At 39.1% G+C, this 27,897-nt stretch overlaps 1 protein-coding gene across 1 annotated transcript; it reads right to left on the bottom strand.

The window, feature by feature from the left end:
* thsd7bb (thrombospondin, type I, domain containing 7Bb) lies at positions 1–26,192 on the bottom strand (the record flags this gene model as incomplete). The annotated part of the gene is made up of 27 exons (XM_079483808.1): positions 1–79; positions 406–493; positions 696–888; positions 1,202–1,284; positions 1,453–1,548; positions 2,163–2,336; positions 2,540–2,714; positions 2,826–2,971; positions 3,582–3,696; positions 3,783–3,898; positions 4,114–4,252; positions 4,359–4,512; positions 4,851–5,014; positions 5,973–6,151; positions 7,143–7,451; positions 7,603–7,794; positions 8,282–8,385; positions 8,480–8,612; positions 9,489–9,604; positions 9,920–10,160; positions 11,003–11,197; positions 15,645–15,845; positions 16,821–16,976; positions 17,381–17,541; positions 17,668–17,916; positions 20,119–20,962; positions 26,066–26,192. 27 exons carry the CDS (start codon positions 26,190–26,192, stop codon positions 1–3), a joined length of 4,929 nt encoding a protein of 1,642 aa, XP_079339934.1.
* Positions 26,193–27,897: the final 1,705 nt, after the last annotated feature.

Below are 27,897 nucleotides of genomic sequence, written 5' to 3'. Positions count from 1 at the left end.
TCACATATCCACATCACCATCATATGTCAGAGACATTGCCTTCTGGGGACAACTGCTGGGACTGTCCTTTGTGTTTTTACTGAAACAAAAAAGTTAGTGAGAACGAATCAAAAACAAGCTGAGACACACGAAGCAAATGTTGTTCCAGGTTTGAACCACTAGAGGGCAGAATATAGCTATTAAATCAGTGGTTTCCTGATTTTACCCTAATCCTAAAAATGAGGAAGGATTTAAAATTGTGTCACAAGTATCAAGCAAAAACATAGTCTGCAAAGTAGGAATGCTATGTGTAGGCCTACTAGTACACATTGAATTGGTGAACAAGCTAATATAACTAATTTATAATAAATATCCATCGATCGAATGCCTAACCATCTGTTTTGTGTCAGGTAAAAGAAAGCCTACCACAAGAGGAAGGACATAAGAATGAGGAGGAGAATCAGAACGAACCCAGCAGCCATCAGCCCATAAACCCACAGCTTTACACGCCCATCTGTCAATCAAGATGAGGAGACACAAATAACAGTGCCTGTTTAGAATTACGCAAAAATGAAGGTCAGTTTTCTTGGTCAGTTGATTTAGAATCAAATTAAGGCCAAATCTGTGTCATTAGAGATGTGGGAAAACTGGCATTTGACTAGTAGCCATCTATCAAACAATTTATCTGATATTAGAGCACATGGTTGCTGTAGTACCTGGCCCAAGGGGCTGCAGTGCCCAATCATTGATCTGGTTCTTGTTTCGAGCATGTTCTGGTCTAGGATGCCTCCCATTCGTCTTCACATCTGCTTTCCTTTGGTCCAACCCTGGAGTTCTGGTGCAGTAGTCCAGGAAACCGTGAGAGGTCATGACCTCTGTGAAACCTTTCTCACAACCACAAACTCCACTCTGAAAAACAGAAACTATGGTTTGCGTGGCTCAGACTGTGAAATGTGCTGTGTCGTACAATTGGAGACGTGAGATAAAGTGACATGTCATGATATGCAATAATGAACATATTTATTCACTTACTTTGACAAAAAGATGTAGTCAGCTGATAACACAGTATGTAACGGGTATATGTTACATCATTTTTCAATCAGCGAGTTACTTTATTGCTTTTATGTTATGAATTTTGAGGTCAAATACATAGTATAATATGACCTGCTATGTTTGTAATGGATATGTGCAATAATGATTAAATATTTTCTTTGAATGTTACCTGTGTGCAGAAAGAGAATGGTTTGGTACATGGAGGGTGACATTGTCTAAAAGCAGAGGGCTTGTTTTGGGAGATGCAGCCTCCTAATGTAGAGAAAGATTGAATAGTGAACAAGCTTTTTCTATTCTCTTGTCTTTTACCATGTTTGCACAATACATCCGTACACAACAAAAATTTTTTGCTTTATTATAAGATTTAAGAATAAAGCAACTGCACTTGTGCATCTCTGTTAATGGTAAAATGTTAATGACCTGTGACGTTAACTCCATCAGAACGCTGACACCACACCAGTCTGCGGTTATGCCTCCAGTCACCAGTCATCCATTCATAAGTGAGACAGGTCCCACCTGGCGACAGACAAAAATACGCTAGAGTGCATTTAGCGGCCAAACAACATCTTGTCTATCAGTTCTCAGTCTCGCAGCTTTTTTCTCAGGCAGACAGAAAATAAGGTCTACAAAAAAACAGCTGTGCAACTGTGAAGGTGAGGAGAGAGAAAGGTTCACTCCTTTAGATCTGAAGAATTGTTACTTGACAAATACCTGTCAACAAACCCACTCAAAGCAGGTATTGTAAAGGAAAGGTATACTCATGACAAAAATAAGCTTTCAACCCAACAAGCTCAAAATACAGTACTTGTTGTTTTCTTTTGTACGTTTCTGAAGTTTGGCAATGCTTTTTGTGAATGTGTGCAAGGTTCTCAAGCCTTGACTAATGAATTTCCATTACTCTTCTTTTGTCTTTTCTGAATATTATTGGATATGATTTCATATAAATTCATTTCTAGATGTTGAATTTGCAGAGAGCTATTTTTAGACTGATTATTTTGTTTAGTTGATTCTGCAAAGTTTTGATTATAGAAATCCAACTTTTCCATTGCTTTTCCAAAATGAAAGCCTTTCCTAGGTTTGGAAATTCTAACCCAGATATGTCATGTCTCTGTATCGGCTTCTTTTCATACCTTGGCATGGCTGTGTCTCATAAACCTGACTGGGACATGTGTCTTGGTTCTCAGCCACCTGTGTGACTACGGCTCTAGAACGAGCCTGTCGACCCCAAGTCTCAAAACTCCGGCCATCCAAACACAGCAGCTGACATGAACTCCATGTTGACCATTGGGTCAGGTGACATTCACCTGACGTATGAGATGAAAAAGAACAATCGCAGGGAGCTCTTAAAAACAAATGTGCTTAATTAAAGCTGCGGATTCATCACTATTAAACCACTATATCCTTAATTATATTCAATATCTTCATCAAGAAGAGAATAAAGTGTCATTTTTTCGCATAGTTGCATTATTGTCAAGATATTGTGTACAAATGTGTTGCAGGTGCAAACCTGGACAAGGGATCGTGCAGGGCTGCTGTAACTCAATCTCACTGATTTTACTCTGGGAATGTACCACACACCACTGGTCTTCTACAGGGACAGGCTGAGGAGGACCTGAGAGAGAACCCCAGTGCACCACACAGGACATTTCCCTCCGACTTAGACCCTCACCACAGTCAGCGCCCTGGAGGGAAAGACAGACGGATAAAGACATTTTAAGCAGGATGTTTATTTATCATCTAAATGTCCCCGAAGTGAAAAGGCTGTTTTTCCATCTGAATGGCTGAATCGATACCTCCACCCTGCATGGACTCCAGTCCCCCAGCCTCCAGCTGTAGCAGGGCCTGATGGGACACGAGCGAGTCTGCGAGAGCTGAGATGGACACGGACGACCTCCCTCTCCAGCAGACTGTAAAACAATCCGGGAGCGTGTCATCTGACCTGGAAAATGCAAAAACACACACAAACATTGGCATATGTAGATGCAAAAGTATACACACTGGATCAGGATCTAAGGTACGAGCAAGTTTTGCATGGTTAGGTTTAATAAGAGCTCAAGGAACAGTTTACTCATGGGCCTTGGATTGAGATAAATGAGACTGATTAAAGCTTTTAATTAAAGCCCTAACAATAGCTGGAAAGAGAGACGGGCTCCAAGCAGCATGACAGAGCTCACAAGTGTGCGTTATCTTCTCAACGACACTAGATTCATTTTTATGGGACATATTATTAGTGATGCTTGCCTGCTATTATTGCTCACACGAAGGGTTAGGGATTTGTACGAAACGCTTATTACAAGATATTAAACTTAACTTGACATCACAGGGCTTGTTGTGGAGAGGTATGCTGTGACTTTTGTAAGCGAACATACAAATGATTTTAATCTAAAGTTCAATGAAACTGATAATGAAATCCCATAGAGAGGAGTGACCAAAATGTTAAAGTGATTTTGACCTGAGGGAGTAAGTGACCTTGGTATTACAGTAATATTTTTTTGTCTGTCTCCACGGATTCGAATGGAAATATAATACTTATTAGACAGTAATCATACTTTGGCTTCCACAGGTGTGCGAACATTCTGACCAGGTGGACCACTCTGTGAGCAGGCAATTTACAGGACAGCCCACCTCACAAGGGGAAGACAGCTTTCCACGTGAAGGACCCAACTAGAAAAGAGAAGAGAAGGTCAAATAAGTGCATTATGTTAGAAGTTTTGATGACTCGATTTTATTTATGAAAGATGAAGGAGAACCTCTTTGCACATGCTCAGTTCCACCAGCTTTCCGTCAGTGCGGACACAGTTCAGGAGTCGACTCTTAATCCCCCTGCCGCATACTGCATTTTCACCTATCTGACAGCTACTCCAGTCTTTAAAACACACACACATCTGTTTTTGTATCTTAGTGGGGACATTTCCATTGACATTATTTTTTACTGAACTGATGATATTTTCTATCCCTTAAACTTAATTCTTTTAGATTTTATTTTAGGATTAACTATAACTGTGGGGACAATGCTAACAACAGACCCACACACATGCAGATTTTTAAGCAGAAGAGTAAGCATAAATATTTTAGCATTACCTGAATATACGTATGAGTATTTGAGACAGGTCATATTGTTACAGGGTTGAGTTTGGTTTAGATCAGGACAGGTATGATTTCCTTCTGCCCATCTTAATACAGTTCTACTCCTCAACCTTAAATCACCATCATTACAATCCTGTAGATAGCACAGATAGATGTTGCAATAAACAGGCCATCCCTCCATCCTGACATTAAAGGATCCATTTATCAACCATCTTTATCTATACATCAATAAAACTGACCACGCTACATTTGGTCCATTGGCTCCATTCCGATGTCACGCAGTGGGTTGGGCATGGCAGTTGACAGGTCTCAGCTGTGATTGGGCGCTCCTCTTGGTTGCACAGCGAGTCGTCCACACTCTCATCAGGGTTCTGTCCATCCCTTTTTACACAACTGTCAGTCAGGGGAAAAGAAATATCAAGACTAAAACTTGGTGGCACCTTAAATGAAAAAGTAAACATGACTCGGTGATGGTGACAGCAAAAACAACCACAAAATATTCAACTTCAGATGATGTTTCCCATTGTATCCCATCATCCTCTCTGACTACACTTCCATCTGAAGGGTTATGACCTCACTTCTCTTTTCAGAGTTATGGAACCCATGAATCTATTTGGCGTTGATTTGACCTCTGCTCTGACTTAGATCCAGTGAGCGTCACATAGCAAAACTGTCTCATATTTTGATGATTTTAGAGATGATGACAAAGGCCGTCCTTGTGATGAGCTCACCGAATTTTGCGAGTCCGCAGGCCCTTTCCGAAGACAGGCTGTCCTGGTGTTGTATTAGTTGTAGGTTTGTTAGTGTTTGTTGGGTTTGTGACACACATGGACCAGGAGCCTGCATCCCACACATACTGACTGCATTTAGAATAACAGTGCAGTACCTCAGACACCTGAGCACATACAACACAACCGGGTTTATTAATGGCAACATATGTAGATATGTGCATTTGTGCAAATAAAAAGAGAACATGTCAATGTACAGAGAAGCATTCACAAAAACAAAAGGGTACGCTTGGGTACTCACCTGAGCCTTTGTAGACATTCAAACCAGCAGTGGGCAAAACACAAAAGAAAGGGAATAAAACACAGGAAAGGAATGAAGAAAAAGGAAATATGTAATAAAGGAAAAGGAAAGAAAAGAAAGGATCAAAGAAAAACGAAAAAGAAAAGGAATAAAAAGAAAGTAAAATAAAGTTAAGTGAAATACGTAAAAAAGGACAGATAAGCAAAGAGAAACAAATGAAAAGAAAAGAAGAGAAAGTTTTTTCATTAGTGTCTAACTTTTCATCCAGTACTTCAGGTAGGGTAGGTTATTTTGTGCTTCATCTCTAGTGAAAGTGAGATAGGTAACGCTTCCAGACTACAGTTCAGACTCGTGAAACTCTAATTCTTGCTACACCTGCCCCGATGGAATGTAAAATAAAGAGAGTTGAACACGAGGAAAAGCTGAAAGGATAAGAGCTTCAGTCCCAGTAGACCTCTGTTCTCTAAAGTCCTGACTTACTGTAGTGCACAACGTGATTGAGAAACAGTGGGAAATGGCTTGAAAGTGGGCAGCCCAGGGAACAGCCAAAAGCGAGGTCAAATGAATAATGAATCAGGTTTACACACTCCGTCATGTCCTCTGTGAATCACATCTAGTGTTTAAGTTATCTGTGAATCTTTAAATATATACAATGTTGAAATGAACACACGCGCGCATGTATATTTTTTATACGTTTTTGTGATCAGAATGTCTTAAAATGTCTCAAATTCTTTTTATAGGTTTTTTAATATCGATTGGATAATTCTTTAAGAAAAAGAGTGACAATGCAAGTGATGGCAGAAAACAGAAAATATGGTTCTCACCTGATTTTTGTAATTTAGTTGCGGGCAGGGTCGGCCTCCATTAAAAGGTTTTTCTCGTAGCCACTGAGAGCGAACTTTTACACCCCCACCACAAGAGGCGCTGCAGGTGGACCAATGAGACCACTCACTCAGTTTACAGTCTGTAGAGCAGGGCACATGACACATTTCCTCTTCATAACCTGTAACAACATAGATACAATTCAATATAGTTAAACGATTCATAACACGTGACCCTGTAAAACCCAGCTATAAAAAAAATTTCAGTGCAGAACATTCAGTGAAAATCTAATCTCGATATCTTTAATATTGGATCAGTACGACTTAACCTAAGGTTTCAAAAGGGCTATTTCTGGTACTTTTTTGTGCAAAAAACTAAAGCAATTGATCATATATAAAAATTTGAGGAGTGTATCTCGAATCAGATAACCAATAATTATAATAAACACACATTACTATTTTATTTAGCCATTTTTATGGCTATAAGACTACTTTGATGCTTCGAATCTCATAATTAGATTGTGACTTTATCCTGGATATTTTTTATATTTTATGCTTTGAAATGTTCTTTTAAGTTCATTTTTTTCATTATGATATGGGGTCTGGACCTCTGTAATTTGTTCATTTTCAAATATAAAATGTGGAGCTCTGAATGAATAAGCAGCAGTTTAACACGTAACATGGTACAGTCTATACAGTTTACAAAGTTGCTTATCGTCTGTGGTGTAAAAGATGGTTTAATTTTACTTGAAGCAGAAGGCTGGTGGTGTCATCTGATTGAAAGAGCTGTGAGTGAGTGTGTGGGTATGCAAAAGTCTTTTTTCACACATCGTTTTTTCACGCAACGTTTTTGATACACTTAAGGAAGTTAATATAGTGAGGAGTTGCATATGTGAACATTTTCGTTAGTTGTTTTGGAAAACCACTGGCCACAGTATTAAGCCCTGTTTATAGATATAAATGTAAGTTTATAATTTGTTAACTTTATATTTATTAAAGTTGAATAATTGATAGCATTTAATGGTAATATTAGATATCATTTTTGATACCCCATAGTTTGGTTACTGACATTCCTCCAAATATCTTCCTTTTTATTTTTAGGTGAACTAGCCCTTTAACAGGTTATTTTTAGACCAGCTATACATAAATACAGTAGAAAAACTTAGAAATCACCGGAGCTGCTACAGTGATCTGGTTCCATCAATCTTCCTTGGTAATCCAGACAGGCGAGGGCTCTGTAGCGCTTTCCAGGCCCACATTCGCCGTCCTTTCTCTGAACTCGCCAGTCCTGGACTGCCTTTTGGCCTTGCTGGTAAACTGCTAGGATGAAAGGATGTTCAGCCTGGTTTGTTGTCGGTGGGAGCAAACAAGGGGACCAAGGACCACGAGGCTGGGCGTGATATTCAGAACAGGGGCAAGCTTCTTTCTCCTGGATAGGAAACAACACCTGCTGCTGACAACGCCAGCGTTTCTTACTGCGACCTGAGAATTCGGGGGAAGATGAGAGAAATGAGAGAGGATGTTAGATAAGTGATGATGGATGGATTAAGAACATTTTAAATGAATAAACTAAACTAAAATATTATTACTTTTATGGTTTTAAATTTTGACCCTGGGTGAATGCACGCGTTACCTATCAAGGATCGGTTTCGGGTGCGCCAACTTCCACAGCCTTGGCACTGGGTGAATCTGCTCCAGGAAGTGAAGGTGCATTCATTTTTACATGGCACCTGACACTCCCTCACCTGTACAGGCATCACACCTTCCCACCTCAAACAGTCAGCCATGTCTGCTGGAGCATCATCTGCACCGACGCATGCCACAACTACAGATGAGAAGAAAACAGGAGAGAAACATTTTTTTTCTCGCATGGTCATGTCAAGAAATAATGAATTTTGTGAGTAATTGTGAAATGATTTTTAAAGCAAGTCTTTCCAAAAGTGATGCAGAGAATCTGGTCCCAAACACCATGCCAACTGCTCTGAATTGTAGATACTGTCCACATTTTGGTTGCTAGGGTTACTGTGTGTACTTGCTGGATGCAGAAACGCGCTTCGAAAGATCCCGCTGTGTCTTGATAGGCAGAAACTTGCTTTTACATTTTCAGGAAGGCTCAGCGGGATATTTTAAAAGGGGACTGAGATCTCAGGTGTAACTCCAAAGGCAAACACAGCTAAAGGATGCTCACTGATATTTTACAACTGTCTATACACAGAAGTTTCTTTAAGCAGCTGAGAAACCAGAAACTACATTGGTATCACTAACCAGCCCTCACAGAACTTTCCAAATCAAACATTAAATCCATCACTTACCTCTTACCTCCAGGCCCATCCCGCATGGCTCTGTGGGCCCGCCCACAGCATGTCTCACTGAATCGGGTACCAGAATGCACTGATTCCAGCGGTGGGTCTGCCATCTGCCAGGATACATAGGTGAGCAGAAACACATGTTGGGGTTTGGCTCATCCGTTATGTCTTATAAACATTCTGTGATATTTTGCAGTTTTTTACCTGTAAACTGGGCACAGAGGGGACGGCTCACATTCTCTATCCTCATCAAGAGTGTCCGGACATTCTTGACCTCCATTTGCAGGTCTTTGGATAATAATCCTGTGACGTGACTGAGCTGAGGCTGTGTCATTCACTAATGTACGAAAGAAGATCAAATAGAATTCCAGTTTGATCAAATTATTTTTCAACATTCAGTTAAAAAGATATTGGATAACAGGATTATGTGTAAAGTGCAAGTTGATAAATTGCACAAGTTGATAAATTCACACTGTCAACATTATTTTACCTAGAAATGCAAAATGTCAACTTTCAATCCAAATCTGCAATAGAAGAATGACAACCGCCAAAAACAAATCTTGAAGAGATTTATTACATTAAAGTGATAGTTCACCCAAAAATGCTAATTCTGTCATCATTTACTCACCCCTCTTGTCATTTCAAACATGTATGACTTTCTTTCCTCTGCAGAACACAAAAGAAGATATTTTGAAAAATCTTGTTAACTGGACCCCATTCACTTGCATTGGTTTTGTGTCCGTACAATGGAAGTGAATATGCTGTTCGTTTACCAACATTCTTCAAAATATCTTCTTTTGTGTTCTGCAGAAAAAAAGAAATGACTAGAGGTTGAGTACATGATCACAGAATTTAACTATCCCCTTAAGCTTACTTGTGTTTATACAATAGATGTTAAACCGGCAAATAGGAAACCGATCCGATATTACACAGACTGAATTTAAAATCTATATTAAATATACCAACACATTATGATGTTATGTAAGCGACGAATACACCTGAAACTTTTGACTGGCATCGCAGCCTCCATCTCACAGTAATTGGCTGTCGCCAAATGTTTCTACACATCTGCATAAAGTTGAACATTTCTCGACAATTTGACACTCTCACCACATACTTCACTTCACTGTCAATCCTCAAACCTGGAGCTCAGCTCCAAAGGAGAATGAATTAGGTGAACATATATGGATTGTAGAAATGATTGTATGTTTACCCAGTACACAAGAAGTGGGACAGGGGCTCCATTCACTGAAAGGTGTGACGACGCAGTCAATTTTGCAAGGAGCAGCACAAGACCGGATCGATTCAGGACGAGATGATTCAGGACAGCTAAAGTAAAGTGGATACAGATTTAATAACCGAGGGCTTGTTTTCCTGAGAAATGTGTGACATAAGAGATAATTTTCCATTTAAATGTCAAAATATTTCTGTAGAAGAAATTGATACGGGTTTGAAATGACATGGGGTTGAGTAAATGATGAAAACAAATAATTACTCTCCCTCATAGAGATCTCATTTGACATATTACATATTATTCTAAAGCAGTTTTTGAAATACATGCCATTGCAATCCCCTTAAAAACCTGTCAAATTTACTTAGAACAAACAATTAATCTAATTTAAAGCATTTCGGATATTTCTTTACCGTTTTGGTGCAACATGTCCATTTCCAGATTTTCTGCAGGTCACTTGCCGCATTTGCACTCCAGTACCACATGTGGCTTCATTCTCCATCTGGTCTGTGTTGCTCCTCTCATCCCCATTTGCGATGGATTCTGGCACACAGGCATCCCAAGGTGAAGTATCCCAGTAGTACACTGTGCATGAGTGTGTACCACAGGGTCTCCACTGCTCCAGCTCAGAAGATAGAGAACAAGCTTTGCCTTCTGTAACCAAACAGAAAAATATTTTGACCAAACTACTGTTTATCAAGTAATGCATTTGCAAAGCTAAAGTTTGCATCAAGTCGATTTCGGTTACTTAATTATTAACCTATGTCTATTCCACAATAACTTGATACTGTACATACATATCTATCTTAACACTTGATAAGTATATCGATTCATATTTATAGCGTATAAAACGCATTAAAAGGATATAGATGTGTATTGAAAAGGCCATGGGTTCACTGGGTCATAAAGAGGTCACATCCATAATGAGTGTGTCAAATGTGAAACATGTATAATTGATGAGACAGAGCTGCTTAATGGAGACCAGCATAAAATAATCATGTCTAATGACAGGACAAAGATTTATTAAATGTGACCCTGCCTGGACAACAAAACCAGTCTTTAAAAAAAATCAGCTGAGCCACTATGAGCGAATGGACCAATTTAACGATGGCTTTAGTACTTTTCTGGACCTTGACCACAACTATTGCATGATGTCTATGAGGAGGCCTGGAAATCTCTCGGATGTCACCTAAAATATCTTGTGTTCCGAAGACGCCGGGAGGTCTTAAAACATGTTTAACATGTCGGGTGAGTAAAAAACGACTGATTTTGAGATGAGCTATTCCTAAAAACACATATCATGAACCATGCATGAAACCTGTAGTTTTTCAAACATGAAGGGAACCCTGTGGTTTATGTTGAATGACTTTGGTCAATTAAATTTTAAGACGCACCAAATATATAATAATGTGTCATTGAATTTAATTGAATCTAAATGAGTGCGTTAGCTTCTTCTACACATTTGCAGACCAATTGTTCAACGTGAGTGGACTTACGCTCCCTAGGAAGAGCCAGAACGGGCCGCGAGCGAGTCTGCTTTCCCTCCAAATGTTTATTAGAACAGGACTGTGAACATGGAGACCAGGAAGCCCAGTGTCCCAGCACACAGTCCCCGGGGCAGGCCATCACACACGGCTGCTGGACTGGAGGAGGATCACCTGGACATAGCTCACTAGAGGCTGTTGAATCACCTGCAAAACAAAGACAACGAGAACAGATTTACTGTAGATTAAATGCATCAAGTATGAAAAGTTTATTCCGTCTTCTTCTCCAGTAATGAGCATATTTATTTAGCTTTTGATAGTACTAGAAGGAAATATTCAATTCAATTCACCAGCAGAAACTAATAACAATCTTGAAATAAATATTAAGGCTTGGTCAAATAACTGAAATATCTCGGGTGCCACTTATCTTATAATAATTATACTTTAAATATAAAAATTGCACTGAACAATCAGTTTTCTATAATTACAGTAGAAAAATATGCAAAGAAGTTGTTTAAGGGTATTCTGAGGGGTCCGTTCTCTCCTCAAAGACCGTGATTAAGCAACATTAAAACTGTTCGTTTTCACGAAAAGAGAGCGTGAAAATAATCATCTGCTAATGAAATCTACAGCAAAATACCACGGTTTATTACATGACGCTTGATTATAATTGGTCAACTGTGCTCAGATGTTTTTGCACCATGAACTTTAAGATGTAGGCTACATTTGACCGTTGTCCCTGGCAACCAATCTTCCACATTGTTAGGCTAGTTCCATGATTTTGTTGTCTCTTCACTTTCACACACGTCGAATCAATATGTCATGATAAGTCATTTAGTTTTGTGGTTGCAGTCCGAAAAATGTACAGTAGTCTAGTCTTGTCTCTTTTTACACAATTTCTCAAAATATCTTATTTTGCGTTCCACAGACGAAAGAGTCATATACAGGTTTTAAACGGGTGAATAAATAGTGAAAAGTTTTTCATTCATTCATATTATAACTGTAGATTGCATTTGTAGAAAGTACCGGTCAGGTGTGTTTACAGTCAATTTCACAATACCTCGCTCATTTAATCTGATTTTGTATGACACACAATGAAGCCCTTCAGTATTATACAAGAGAAATGTACCTTCCAAGAGTGCCGATCACCCTGTTGGGGCCTTACATTTATGTATAACCTCCAACCCTCTAAAATAACATCAACACACAACAAAAACATTTTCTTATTTTGTCAGATCGGAATGAACAAAAAACACGGATACACAGATGCAACTGGTAGATGATGTTCTTCAGGTTGTTTGTGAGATAAAACAAAAGATAAAAGCCGAGTAATGAAACAGACTCTCCTTTGAGAATCAGATATCGAGCTGCAGTAGTTCATTTCTTCATTACATCTCATGCAGCAGCAGGACGGACAACATTTCTACAATTGATGTTCTGCACTAAAAATCAATCTCTCTGAATCATATACCATGCACAAGAGACTGAAGATGCACAGCTCTTAATACACTATGTTTTTTATGACCTCTGTAATCACCGTCCTGCCAATTGTTTTGTTGTGGTTTATTTAATAGTCTATGTACTATGGTGGACGGAGATTTACCTAGAACATTAAAAAGTGCTTTATAGTGAAGCAGGACTGCAGGAGTGTTTATAGCGAGTAAAAAATCAATAGCAGGAACTGCCTCGTAAACATGTATCAGACTTGCAGTCAAATCACAAAATCTGAATCGACAGCTATAAAACCATCAAACCATTTCTGTACACTGCAATAACTCTCTCTCATTAAAAAAAGTGTTTTTTCCAAATGTAAGCTACACTTCATAAACAGTGCATTTTTCCAGTTATAATGTCCCGTTATGTTTCTGCATGAATTTGGGTTTTAACAGAGTTTAACTTAATCACTCTACAGCAAGAATCTCCTGCAAAAATGTATTATATATGCTCGGGTCAACCGCACTTCACATTAATGGGTTTGGCATTTCAGGTTCACTTTGTATTTATAGAACTCTCCAGATGCATGCTGGGCAGATGATGCTGTCGGGGTTAATGCATACGTCTAATATTCAACATGTCTAGTCATGCCCAGCGATCGCCTACGCTGGATAGAACAGACGTTTTTTCAAACGGCATTTAAAAACCAATCTTACTATAGAAACGCACAGTGTTTTCACCTACACAATAAAACATTGTGTCATTTGATTTCGTTAGTTGTTTATATTTATGCATTTAAATGCGTTTAGGCATTTGTGGCTTTTATTTAATGTGACATACAGTGCATTCAAGTGGCTGTGTGTTTCTGTAACAGACTCTTTAACCCCATGGACTAGCTACACCTAGCCTCCTGCACACCACACCATCTTTGATTGTACCCACACCTGCAGCCTGTTCACTCGGGACTCTATATAGACAAATTTTTGGTCTGTGTTTTTAGTCAGGTCTACTTAATATTGAATATAATCATCTTTGTTGTTCCTGTGGATTGCTTACCTGATTCGTTTGTGGACTGTTCCTGTGGTTTCTGTTTTCCATTAAACTGTATTACGGAAGTTTATTGTGGTGTGGCTCGTTCAGCCCTCTGCGAGTCTGGTGACGGTTTCCTGGGAGTTGAACCCATGATCTTAAACCATAAACCGATCTTAAACCGTAAACGTAAACTAATATTTCGGATTATAACCTGCAAGTTGAAGGATGTCTTGTTACTCCAACAAATACTAGACAGCGTTATATTAGACAGCAACCTGCCATTTCGAAATCACATCTCAAATGTCACAAAAACTTTTTCCACCTTAGAAATGTTGCTAAGTTACGAAATATTCTACGTGTTGCTGACGCGGAGAAGCTCATTCATGCATTTATGACCTCAAGACTTGACTACTGTAATGCGCTACTTAGTGCTTGTCCTGCATCTTCAATAAACAAACTACAGTTAGTTCAGAACGCAGCTGCCAGAGTTCTAACCAGGTCTAGAAAATACCATCACATGACCCCAATGTTATCAACCCTTCACTGGCTACACATTAAGTATCGTATTGACTTAAACGTTATTTTTAACACTTATAAAGCCTTAAAGGGTTTAGCCCCTACCTACCTAACAGAGCTTCTATCACACTACACCACATCACGCTCTCTAAGATCTCAAAACTCAGGACTTTTGATAACACCTAGAATAACTAAATCCACCAAAGAGGGTCGATCTTTCTCATACATAGCACCTAAATGAAATGTTTTGTCCATGTTGTTATTATATTGAGAACAAAAGTAAATGCAGATTGAATTAAACCATCAAATTATGAAGTGTATTGTGCAAAATAGAAAAACAATTAAGCTTTTTAGGTATTCCTTGGACACAATTTTCAGGCAAAAAGGCAGCATTTCAGAGAATTTAATAAAACATAAAAAAAATGCATTGAAAAAAAAACAAAACGCAGTAAATTGTTCATGAATTCATATTTTTGTTGATCCTTTCTGTATACATTTTGTCCTGGGCCTCTTTAAATTATTCTCAAAGCCGAACTTTATCTCCAGGAACCACTACGCAACATGCATACAAAATAATATATTTATATCCAGCTGTGGACAAATTCAGAGACCATGTCAAAATCTGTTTTTCCGATTATAAAATGTATTATTTATAGATATGTGTTTAGATTAAATGATCATTTTTGTTTCATTCTGAGAACTATTGACACATTTTCTCCCCAATTTCAAATAAATGTATTGTTTTTATTTGCATTTATTTGCAGAAAATGAAAACAGGAGAAACGCGTGAAAAAACTGAAATGATGCTCTGCTTTAAGACCTCAAATACTGCAAAGAAAACAAGTTCATGTTCACCTTTAAGCAATACAACACTCATATCATACAGAGTTTAAAATGGTAGATTTTTTATCATAGTTTTTTAATGTCATGCTGTCAGACTTTCATTTAGCTGTTGGACGACTTTGTCAGTCCTGAGGTTTGATTTTGTTGAAACTCAACAGACACAGGAATAGCCACAATACATCTAGAATGGTGCTTATATACAAATTTTGTCTTTTTTTAGCAGCTGTATATACTGTAATGATATTGGTTGGGATTAAATTCATAGATAATATTCAAATAATTCTATTGTCCACACCCATTATTTCATGTGGTAACCCTCTACAGAACACTTATACCCTGTCTGATGATGGACAGCACACGCGGTGACACTTGTCATAGATGAGTGACATTTAGACAGTACTGTAACAAACCTCAGAGGATTCTTCAGGCTCCTTGTCTCTGTGCGTGTGTGTGTGTCAGAACTACAGTGAAATATTGTGACATGTGTCAGTCCGTCGGGAAAGATTCTGATCTCAAACCTGTCAGAAGACAGAAATCTAGCTGATAAACCGCATGTCCACTGGGAGCAGAGCAGGTGAGACGTTGACGTAGATAGCTGATCATTTGTTTATGCAAGTAAAAATAACTGCGCACTGAACTGATCTTGATAAAAGAGAAAATGTATATGCGCATTATGGAATCCAAGGTACAATTTATAAATTCCATAAATAAAAGGATGTAAGTGATGCTTGCTCATGGAGAAGTCACAATACTACAGTATGAGGTTCTGAGTGGTTGCTAGGGTGTTTCTAGGGGGTTGCAAAGGTGCCAAAAAAAGTAAGCTGCTCACCAGTGACAGAGAAGCACTCCAAAGTCTGTTCTTGGGTTCCTGAACCGCACGATCCATTATGAGGAACACAGGGCCCCTGTGATGTCACCCGCCACTGGAAGCAGATGGGGTCATCACAGATCATTGCTTCGGTGACATGAGGGCAACTGTGCGACTCCACCCAAGACTCATTGATTAAAGAACGAGTCCTCACTCTGAAACCTAAAAATCACAGCATGTGCATACAAAATAAGCAACAAATATGCCAGCAATCGTAAAGCGATAGTTTAACCAAAAATTCTCGTATCATTTGCTTACCCTCTTGTCATTTTAAACTTGTATGACTGTAGATATTTTGAAGAACGTTGGTAACCGAATGGGCATTATCGTTGTTCGGTTACCAGCATTCTTCAAAATATCTTCATCTGTGTTCTGCAGAAGAAAGTCATACAGGTTTGAAATGTCAAGAGGGTGAGTGAATGATGACAGATTTTTCATTTTTGGGTGAACTATCCTTTTAAGGCATCTGTGCAGAAGCCACACAAACCTTCTACTGAGGCAGTTTTATCAGTAGGTCAAGGTTTTGCTGGATACTCTAACTGCAGAATACGGCACTTGTGGTCATAAAAATCGCACGTATTATATTAAAGTTTTGCTAGGTGCTAGAAAGAAAAAGGGCGAGATTGACTTCCCTTTGACGTCATCTCTGCTTTTAAGATGAATTGAAGTGCTATCAGGCAGCTCTCTCCACATTGTTAGACATGTTCCTCACATTGTTAGACATGTTTGGTTGCTCAGTAGGGTGTTGAAAATGTATAACGGAAGAAATGTGAAGAAAATAACAATTAAGAGAAGACCACATTCAACCGGTGACTCGCTTACTAATGCCAATGTTTCAGCAGATACTGTTTTTCTACAATGTAGCTTAATACTTAAAGTTAGATACTGAAGGCCAAATTTAAATATCTGTGGATTAGAAAGAACATCACAAAGTATAGAAAGAATACTTGAAGAGAGAGGTTTCAAAGCGTGCATAAATAATTAGCGTCATAGAGAGGGCGGGGCTACAGCTCAGGCTCAGACACAACCTCCCTTTGAAATTTGTCCCCCCGACACGGATGAGCGTTTGAGTGAGTGAGGTCACTTTAGATTTGGAAATGTGTGAAAAGGTTTAATGGCATGCATTTTGTCTCTCACCTCTCTTCCCTTGAGGTTCTAAGCAGTTGTCATGGAGACAGGGTCCCCACGGTGTCCAAGGTTTGAGGGGGCAATGTTTCAGACAGGGGATGGCGCAAGACTGTGCCAAGGGCGGTAAAGGTCCAGTGCACAAGTTCCTCCCGACAGGCCTCTTGACTAACAGAAATACAAAAGCAGTTTGAGAGAGAATGATTTACCATAACGCTTCTCCGCTGTCGAAATTGTTTTCCAAACTGTATAAAAAGCATTTTTGAGATCTAATAGAAGTTCGCTTGAAAATAAATGTAATTCAAATCCGCCTTCTCGCTGTGTGGCCACAGATTTCCATTTAAATCAAAGATTTAGTCAGCAGTCAGCACTCTCTGCCCTGAGCCTCGACATCCCATAAAGGATTAAATCAAATGAAAGCCATCTTGTCTGTCTAGGAAACGTTTCCTAATGGGTGTACCATTAATTATCAAAACACTTATTTGAGTTTATCACATTTGTTTATTTCCAAAAACACATGATGCTTGTTAATAAACCATCATTTACTTATATTAGAAATCCCATGATCTTACTATGGGACGCAGCTGTGTTGTTATGGATGCTGACACAATATACTTCTCGGGTCTGCATCCCACCTCCACACAGGATGCTGGTGTTGCTATGGCGGTGGTCCTGTTGACTCAAAAGGGGGGTCACCTGACATGGATTCCAATTGGTCACCCTCCATCCATACCTGAATTTCCAGCCAATTAACATTAGGACAATGCAGCTTGCATCTGTTCGCCAAGGAAATTGCATTTAACATAAAAGAAGATGTTACAAGACTGGAGGTGCAATTCTGCCAAAACATCCTCCGTACCTTGGGCAAAACTGCAGTGTGTCATCCAAAATATTACAGCGCTGTGTTTCCACCAATGCGGGGCATGGCTCTCCTCCTCCAATGGCTGGTCTCTTCACACTGCGATATCTACTTCTGAAGCCTGGCGATTGGTCGGATATTCGACAGGTCTTAGAACAAGGACTCCACGTTGACCAATCAGACACTTTGCAGTTTCTGGGCATCACGCACGACCGGAAGTTCACCGGGCTGTTGTCATGGTCACAAAGGCTGGAGGGATATTACAGCAACATAATTGTCACAGCAAGAAATTTATGACAGTAAAATGAAGAAGTGTGTTGTAAACATAGACTGATATTTTGTGGGCGTCTGTTACTCCTTAACTGGGTTAAATATGTCTTTATTTCTGGTTTTGAGATGCTACGCTTTTGTACAGCTTATAGCTAAATACAACTAAAATGTGTATAAATGTAATCTTCACGACTAAAACAACTCACATGAAACGACATTGTCTTTAAGGCGTTTGTGCTGTGATCGGTGCCTTTTCTAATAAAAGTTTTCATCTGTTCGTTCTGAAGCTGTTGGCATGTGTTTAGCCTCTGGCTAGCATGACAGAAAAGGTAACAACATAAACAGATGAATTTCCAAGATGTCGTAACATTCTCCAAAGGATTTAACATTGTTGCTGATTCTCCTGAATATATTGGCATACAAAACACGACAAAGCCTGCTATGAAATCCCGAGAGAGAGAGTTAGGGTGGTCTGTGGGCGTACAATTTATTCAGAAGTTTTGGCTTAATATAAATGTGAAAAGTTGGCAAACCACAAGGGAAATCATGTAATCTGCAGACATGTTAAAATGATGTTCATTTATAATGCACTTTGTGTAATCGAGGGGCTTGAATAAGGACCGGCATTAGCATTTTTTCTAGTAACAATATTGTTCTTGGCTGCTTAGAAAACAAAGTGTTTGTTGCATTGCATGCTTGAATATTAAGAGGAAAACAAATAGAGGTTAAATAACATTTACCTTTACAAACCTAACAATGAAATGGATACTACGGCTTCAGAACCCTTTAGGAAGGTATCAAGCAGAGGACAATAAGAGAATAATGCGTGACACAATTTCACTTGGTAATGAGGTAATTAAAACGGAAAGAATTACAGAACTCAGGTGGGATTTATAATTTATGTGCACATTTTAAAACATTTATATGCTCATCTTAAGTGTCAGATGTGTTAGTTGTGCTACGGGAGATTTAGTTAAAGGGATAGTACACCCAAAAATGAAAATTCTGTCATCATTTACTCAACCTATTGTCATTTCAAACCTGTACGACTTTCTTCTGCAGAACACAAAAGAAGATATTTTGAAGAATGTTGGTAGCAGAACAACGGCGGTACCCATTCACTCCTATTGTATAGACACAAAACCAATGCAAGTCAATGGTTACAACCGTGTTCGCCTACTAACAGGTTTAACATGAAAAGACGTTGAGTAAACTATGACAGAATTGTCATTTTTGGGGTAAACTATCACTTTGAAAGAAAATTCACCCCTTAAGGAAAAATCTCGAAATGTATTTGCAAGAACCAATGTGATTTGAAGTTTTCAACATAATGTAGTGCTCCCGGATCTGCTTGACATTGGTTCAATTTCAGAAATTATGCAAATGTTCTGTCACAAAGGTCACATTTAGAAGACAATTATTCCTTTAAAGAAAGATGTTTTCAATGCTTTTATCATATTGAAAAAAACCGCTTGGTGTAATATAGACAAACATATTGAAACCAGAATTGAGTGCAATACTGTCTTACGAAACGTGTATAAAGAATAAAGTAAGCTATACAGGTTTGGACCGATATGAGAACAAAGACTGTAAAGAAACAGGGCCTTTGAAAAAGTACATAGGAGAGCTTCTTGTGTCATAAAAATCTTCTGTAACTACTCGAAAAAATCCCTTTTATAATAACAGATATGGTTTACGTGTCTCAAAGGAATTCTGACAACATGTGCGGATCCTATGAAGTGTGTCTAAATCTTTTATATTCACTTCAACACATTGCGCTCCTGAGATCTCACTGGAGCTTATTATTGTGACTGTCAAAGAGCAACAAGTTCTATTTCCATTAAAATCGAATGAAATATTAATCAAGTATAGCACGCTTGGGATGTTACCTAAACAGAAAAAAGGAAAAGGGCTTTTCTTGTTTCTCATCATCCACATTTAGCTATAACATTCAGACACTTTTGGGACGGTAAACAAGTAAATACAAGAATAAAGTTTTGTTCTCTAATGTAAATAGTACATCAATAGTGGCAGGAGTAATTTGTAAATTTTGTATTTTAACAAAATTTGGAACTTGGGAATTATTTGTGGGGTCATAAAACTGTATTTCATAACTGAATAATTGGATGATTGATGTATGTATGAGTTATACTTTCATTTATCAATTTAATGAATGCTCACCTAAGCATTGAATTCTTCCCATCACTCCTTGTGCAGCGAAGTTGCCGAGTCTGATATCCAATTGTGATTTCCCACAATGCTTTCTGGCCTATTTTCTCATCATAGTGATTTTGATGATGAATATTTCCAGTGTGTCGTTTGACAAAATATGCCCCTTTGTCTGCTTTATTTCCATCAAGCCCAAAACTAAAGTCCACTGTTGTCTTTCCAACAGGCGCTTTTACTTTAAGTCTACACGGGCTCCAGAGCCCCACCCACAAACTGTAACTGTACTCCTGTTGATCAGAGGGACATAAGGTGGGCCGGGTGTTGTCATGGTTACACAGGCGTGTCTGGGTGAGGCTGGGACAGTCAGTTCCTCCGTAAAGGGGCGGTGCCAGAACGTGCCTGACGCGTTGCTGGAGGGCTGACCCACAGGTGCGGCTGCAGGTGGACCAATGAGAGAAGGCGGAGACGACGCAGTCGATAGGGCAAGGCAACAAACACGCCTGCTCTCGCTCGGGTGTCGAAGAAAACGCTTCACACATACGCGGGCTCACCGTGGTGCCGTTGGTGCGCTTCACACACAGCACTTCTCGGTTTTGTAATCCGTGCTGAGCGGTCACACATCGATTGGCTGGAAGGAAAGGAGTCGGGGTGCAGGGACCCCAAGGAGACAAACCCCATTCAAACAGATCCTTCTGCCATTCGCACGTCTTCACACACACTCGCTGGTGTGGGGGCCGATCAGACGGAAAGCAATTGGACTGATGTGTACTCCAGCCTTCTGAATGGACGCACCATACTGAGCGATTCTGGAGCCCGACAGAACCACAATCGCTGGCTATGCATACACCCCATACACCTGCAGCAAAAGAGACAGGATATAAATTATTGATCATAATTAAGGATAATAATATATAAGGACATGAGGGGGGATGACAGATGTTTATAACAAAGCGTGACATCATCGTCCTCTGGGGAAGATTAAGGCCACGTTTTCTTCACTGGTGAGGTCACTAAAGTTACCAAATCCCCGCTAATGCACCGAGTGAAGGCAGAAAATACTGCAGGACAGAGACACATATGGCATGACATCATCACAGTCTGACCACAGACCTCAGCAAAAAACACTTTCAAAATCAAATCAGATTAGAACACAAAATTGTGTCAGTAACTCTATCCTCATTTAATTAAAAAGACTGCATAAAAGCCCAAATGCAAATATCAATTAACGGGGAGACGGGATTCAGGTAAGATTTTAACCTGTCGTACTGAGATCTCAAGCTTCATTTGAGCTATGATGGTTGACATGCTGGTTAAAGGCTTTTGATGAAGGAATAATCGCTCTGGACTGAAGCAATGTCAGGGAAACATGTTCCACCACGAAAAGCAATTTCTGTTGTATTTTTATTCCTCTGACTGTTTTCTAGGCTTAAAGCTGATAAAGCAGTATGACATTTTGTGGGGGAAAACTGGGAAAAGAAAAATGATAAGTAGCACTCCAAGTTTTGAAGTGCTGTAGCAAATCTCATCTAGATATGTGCTCATTCAAATATGACATTGAAAGAATCACGAGCACATACACACAGCTGTGACATGTTCTTCCTGTGCATCTCATGGGGAGTGGATCCTCTATCTCCTCTCTGTCACTCACATGGTTGTCATGGAAATGCAGCAGGCCAAGAGAGGCACACAGAACTAAGATGTGGGCAGTATCCTGTCCAGCGGTGTCCCACCATAAATCTGCGACATTAGTTGAGGTCATTTGGAGGGCATCGGAAGCGAAGTCACCAGCGGCAGGACGGGACTGGTTCCACTCTGGTTTTAACAAGCGTGAAACAGAGTGTCTCACAATCCCTAGCGGACTGGTTCAGTATTGCAGTCCATGAACATAAATCACAGAACATAACAACAAGAACAGAAGACTAAACCAAACCCCATCCCATTAAGCCAAGCCAGACAGTAATTCGTATATTTGGAAACAATCGACGACTGTTTCGCTAATAAACAAGTAATGGTATATACACAGATATATCTAACACAGATGACAAAGCATCCTTTGTTTATACAGAAATAAATCGGATTACCCATTTATGATGTCTGAAAGCGTTAGACCCATTAGTGTTGTTTACACATTTAAAAAACATTTCCTGACCCAGAGGTCTCTCGAGACGGGCGGTTTCTTCCTCTCAACGTTCCAAGCTGACACCCGCACACTCTTCGGTCGTATCCTGGGTGCAACAATAGGGCTCATGACAGATTAATTACTTGCTGATGGCCACAGGCGCAATTACAGTGCTTTTCTCCCTATTACAAAGGAAATGGAGCTGTTTTTGGTCTGTCACGAGTCTGTGGGAGTTTGTGGGATTGGCGGATTGTGACATCTTGAATGCAAACGTATGCTGGAATGAAAGGATACAGCGTGACAGTGAGTTTATGCAGAGAGTTTAAAGTAATGTACATACGTTATCTGTTAAAATGATTCTGTTCATGTCATGAATTATTTGCTCTCCTGTATACATTTCTGTGAACACAAAAAAAGAGATTTGAAAGAATGTCAGTAATCAAACAGTTTTTGGCCACCATTGACTACCATAGTAGGAAAAATGGCTTTATAAGTTTCTGTTGAACACAAAATACATTTTCAGAGTTCTTCATTGTGGTGAGGAAGGCGGGACGAGAGCCGTGACGCGGGGCCGGTGGCGTGAATGATAAGTGCGATCAGCTGTGCGCGCACTGGTCCCGATGGGGAGATTAAAAGGACGACCGGCAGGACTTTTGACGAGAGAGGACCGTGCCCGGACATTGTATTAAGTTTCTGTTTGTTTTATGGCCGGCAGTCGACCGTGAGGTGGCTGCCGGTCTTTACTTCCGTGTTTATTGTTTGTTTATGTTTAATTACATTTTTATTATTTGAATGTCCTCCGGTTCCCGCCTCCTTCCTTCCCTTCTAATGAACTTTGCTACATTCATACTCCATCGTAATTTTTTCTACTATGGTAGTCAATGGTGCCAACTTCTTCCAAATATGTTTGTTTAACCAAACAAAGAAATGTTTACAGGTTTGGAATATGTATACATTATAGTATCATATAATATTATATAGTATAGCGTCCAAACGCATTTAAGGGACACTGTACATAACAGATAAAATAAGTGTCAGAGATGCTTCTAAACTTTCAACAAATTTTCCTATAGAACTCCTTTGTTTCATTGATTAAACGAGAATCCAATTTATCTTCTGAACACCACCACCGACCATGACTTTGCCAAGGCTGTGTGTCTTTGTGTGTGTACGTGGGGCTGATTTCCTTCGATTGCCTCGCAAAATCAATCAAACCAAGAGAATGAAAGAAATTAGCACTTAATTTATTGAACAGTAAACAAAAGACAATTGCAGCCCATTTTCTCTGCTTAAAAACTCATACTTCGGTCTTCCTTTTGAAATAATCCTGTTTTGATATAAATTGCATCAGTTTATGAAAGTAGCACCAAATCATTTTTTCAAAGTAAATTTTCATCTTGTTTCATCCATGGAGGCAAGTTTAATATTAGGTTTTAAAGTTGCCCGAGTGCTTTTAAGATACAAAAGGAGTTTCCTCTTCCTCTACACAGATTTCTCACTGCCAGAAATTGCCAACTGTATTACACGAAGCAACAGGAGGAAGAGAGATCCGAAGCTCAAGCAAACACGCCTCTCTTCTATGCAAATAGTTATTCTTATAGGACTTATATTTGCCTGTTGTAAATAACTCACACTCTTATCATCTAAAGAAGGCAATAACCTGAAGTGTTTTCAATTTTTTTTAGCTCTTAAAATGATTTTCTATATTGATCAAAGCAGCAGTGCTTCATCAAAAGATGATTACATGATGCACAAAAGCGCTAGACTTAAAGGGAGGATAGGTGATCCTGTCCAGAAAATCCTTTTGTTGTGCTGGTTGGACATCTCTTTACCAAAAAACGTCTGGATCATGAAAGAAGAAAAACTGGAACTAACATCGGTTCCGCTTTTACATGATGGAGACTGGCAAGTAAAGGGTCTGAAAGACGATTCCATGGTTGCTCTCTTCCTTTTGGACAGGTATATACAGTACATTCTTCGAGAAGAATTTAATGAACTTTGTTTGTAATTTGCTACGTGGATTTACGAAATAAATTCATGTGCTTGGATGAGGTGTGGCTTGGACGTCGAATCGCATAGAGGGTGGGATTATAATTTCAGTGCTAGCAGGCTAAAGTTAGCGCCTTCCCAAATCAGCCTTCCGACCTTTAAGTATATACTGCATACTGTATGTTTACACACAAGAATACTTTTAAGAAGTTTAAGTTGATCTTAAACTTTTTGTTTTAAAAGTTCATTGTATAAAATTTAGCGTATAAAAAACGGCTCACTCCACCCCTCGCTTTCGAAGCACTATGGCGGCTCTCACAGGTCAAAGAAGCCATCAAGTTTTCGCCTCTCTGCTGAAGAAGATAACGTATTCACGAAACTCTAACGAAACATAACGCTAAATAGTCACAGTTATGTATATTTTATTGCATTTCTGTCAAAATATCCTACAAACGAAATACACGTTGTAACTTTAAAAACAAAATTCTTCGTAGTGAATTCCAGCCTGTGTTTCTAGATGTGCAAATTAGCATTTCAACATAAAAAAGGACTGGAGCAGACCCACACCTTGAGGATGAAGCATTTACGATTTTACATTCCCGAAATCATCACCCCTGTGGGCCTGCAGAGCTGCTCTTCGATCCAAACACACGGTCAGAGCCTCGGTGGACTGACCAATGCTTCACAGAACCTCCTCATGTCATCTCTCTTTTGGCAAACAAAGTCTTTAATGCTGTATAAAACCAACCGTTAGATGTTTGTTTCTGAGAAATGTTTGGATTATAAAGTGTAAGAGAATATCTCGGTTACACCAGACAATGTTAATGGGCCACACATTAATCTTCTGTTCTATGCGAGCTGTCAATCTCACACTTAACAATCGTTACCATGGCGACATGAAGACCACTCCAGCTGGATATAAGATTGATCAGACTTCACAGATAACACAGACAGATGGTCTCGTCCTGTTCAACCATAATTTCAGAATTACCTAACGTGCATCCTTGCTGCTTCCAGAACTGTGACCGCAAGGATCACTATCCAAACACAACAGGTCAGAAGGTGTTCCTGTTTTTGCATTCACTACTTCTCTATTAAAGCCAGATGAGAAATGAGCATTGCCTCCTGTCTCAGAATGTTGACTGACTGTACCAGACACAGTCATTCACACATTTGATTATATAATCCCAAAATGTGATTTCTCCAACTGGTTCTGACCACAGAGAAACCATTGTAGAAGATTGTCAGACGTCTCAGCTCAGTCTGTGGATGAATTTTAGAAATGCAAACTGTGCATGTCTGCCAGCCTTGGAAAGATTACTGTATGCTCATATATCAAACTACTTCTGTGCATTAATACATGAATAGAGTATACATTTCCAAAAATACAAACCAATATTATTAATTCATAGTAAAATTATGATTTCAGTTATCATTTCCTCCACATCTTCTTCCAAACCAATAAGAAATTCCTAACTTCTGTGTTACAACTGAGATATTATATCCAGTTATATCTATTACATCTACTTGTGATGATCAAATCTTTCAACCAGTCATGTTTAAAGTCCGTTTTAGTCTGTGCCTCACAAAATTGGCTTTAGAAAGCTTGGAATAAAGTTCATGAAACAGATTTGTACGGGCCTTTTTCATTTGGATTCTTTAAAGCCTTTTATTGTATGCTTTTGTTGTGTGGTAAAAGGAAGCATAACTCTTTTTGCAATTCACTGAGGAAAAAAATGACATGTGGGGACAAAAGAAATGAAAGTTTCGTTCTCAGTAAATGCAAATCTGAAAGTGAGTGGTGACAGCAGAAATGTGCTGACAAATGAGACAGAAACATCAGCATCCCACCTGTTTTCCAGACGAACAGGGTTGTCTTCGGTGCATCTGCCTCCAGGGGAAGAGTCCTAAGTGCTACACAGAACAGCGATGCCCACAGAGACAACACAAAGGTCGTTCTATGTCTCAGATATACCATTATCTTTCAGTGTGTTGGAATCCAACCTGCAACAGAAGCACCATGATCCATAAAGTTAGTCTAATATTAAATCATATATCTTCATACATATACCATGAGTATCAGAAAAATGTGTATATAATATATTCAAGTATTATTTTAATGTGTGAATCCATTAGCACAAAATATTTCTGTAGTGCTAGTATTTGAATGATCACATTTTCTCTACATGATACAAATATGTATGTAAAATATGAAAAGCTACACATTTATAAACCTTAACAGGTTCAACTCAAAATCTTTCTGTAGGGAGATGTTTTGCACAATTAAACACTGTGTGGAAGACTGTAGGATGTGTCATAAAAGAAAATCTCTAGAGACACTGAGCAAATTTACACAAAAGCCAAGCCCATGTTTCTCTAACTTCTTTGTTTCAAAGCCACAAATAAACACCTTCCCAAAGGAAAGGAGATCCATGCAGTGTCTTAAATGGGATTCATTGGCACTTGTTAGACCTGCCAGGATGATGCGTGTGCTGTGCTCGCGGAGAACGTTTAAGAGATGAACAGAACGCTCGGCGAGCTCTGCTACACAAAGAGCCGTGCCTGATTCCACTCTGCTAAATTACATCTGCCACATTCCCACCATGTCAGATCTGTTACTTAGAGGAGAGAGTAAGACAACGCTGAAAGAGAGGGAGACAGATTATTAGAACAGAGACAGACAGGTTGGCGGCAAAGATGGAGAAGAGAGAAATGTGCACTGCATAGAGACACAGTTAAAGGGGCAGTTCACCCCAAAATAAAGATGATGTCATCAATTCATCAACTTACTTACCTCGAGTTGTTCCAAATCGGTATACGTTTCTGTGTTCTGATTCGGAGGAATGCTTGTCTCCAAACAGTTCTTGGTCACCATTGACCACCATAGAAATAATTGCTTTAAAAAATTCAAAACAAAGAAATGTATACAGATTTGGAACAACTTGTGTGTGAGTAAATGATAACAGAATTTAAATTTTAGGGTGAACTGTTCCTTTAAGGGCTTTTCACATCAAATATGACAACTAAAAAGATAACTAAAGACCACTTCAGAAGACGTAAACAAAGCTGGTCCGACACTGCTTCAGTTTTTTAACACCACATAAACGGTTGATCAAAATACAACCAACCGAACATTTATAACTGAATCAAAATGTTAAACAAACATGCTGCGCTTCTGAAACCTTGTATCTCCATATTTCGTGATTTGTATTGCCATATTAAGAGCAAATATAAGTCCAATAAGTTGTTTTACTGGATAAATAGCACAAACTATTTCTAAATAGTAGCTTGACACATGTGAGTTTTCTTATTTCCTTAAGAAATGACATTCTATGACAATAAATAGTCACAGGAGACAAATTGTTTTGTATACTTTTGTATTCACTCGTAAGTATTCATGTGCAATCTTGCCCTCCCCAATATGGCGGTGATGTTGCTGTACCGTATCTATGTATGTCCACACATAAAACTACCAACTCCACAATTTCACAAATTGTAAAGCAAAGGCGCAAAAGTCACTTGCTTGTCACGGTAATGATGGGAGAATAATCTCCTGTAAACAGTTCCTCATGCACATTAAATACTGCTAGACTTTCTCTTCCTCTCTCCCTCTGATGTTTCTGAGAGATAATTCACTCTTTCCCAACATCTGTTTCTCCAAAATCCTCAGAGCACCCTAAACT

This window comes from Barbatula barbatula (genome assembly GCF_947034865.1).
Source record: "Barbatula barbatula genome assembly, chromosome: 20".
Lineage (NCBI taxonomy): Eukaryota > Metazoa > Chordata > Actinopteri > Cypriniformes > Nemacheilidae > Barbatula > Barbatula barbatula.
This window is presented reverse-complemented; position numbering and strand designations above follow the sequence as displayed.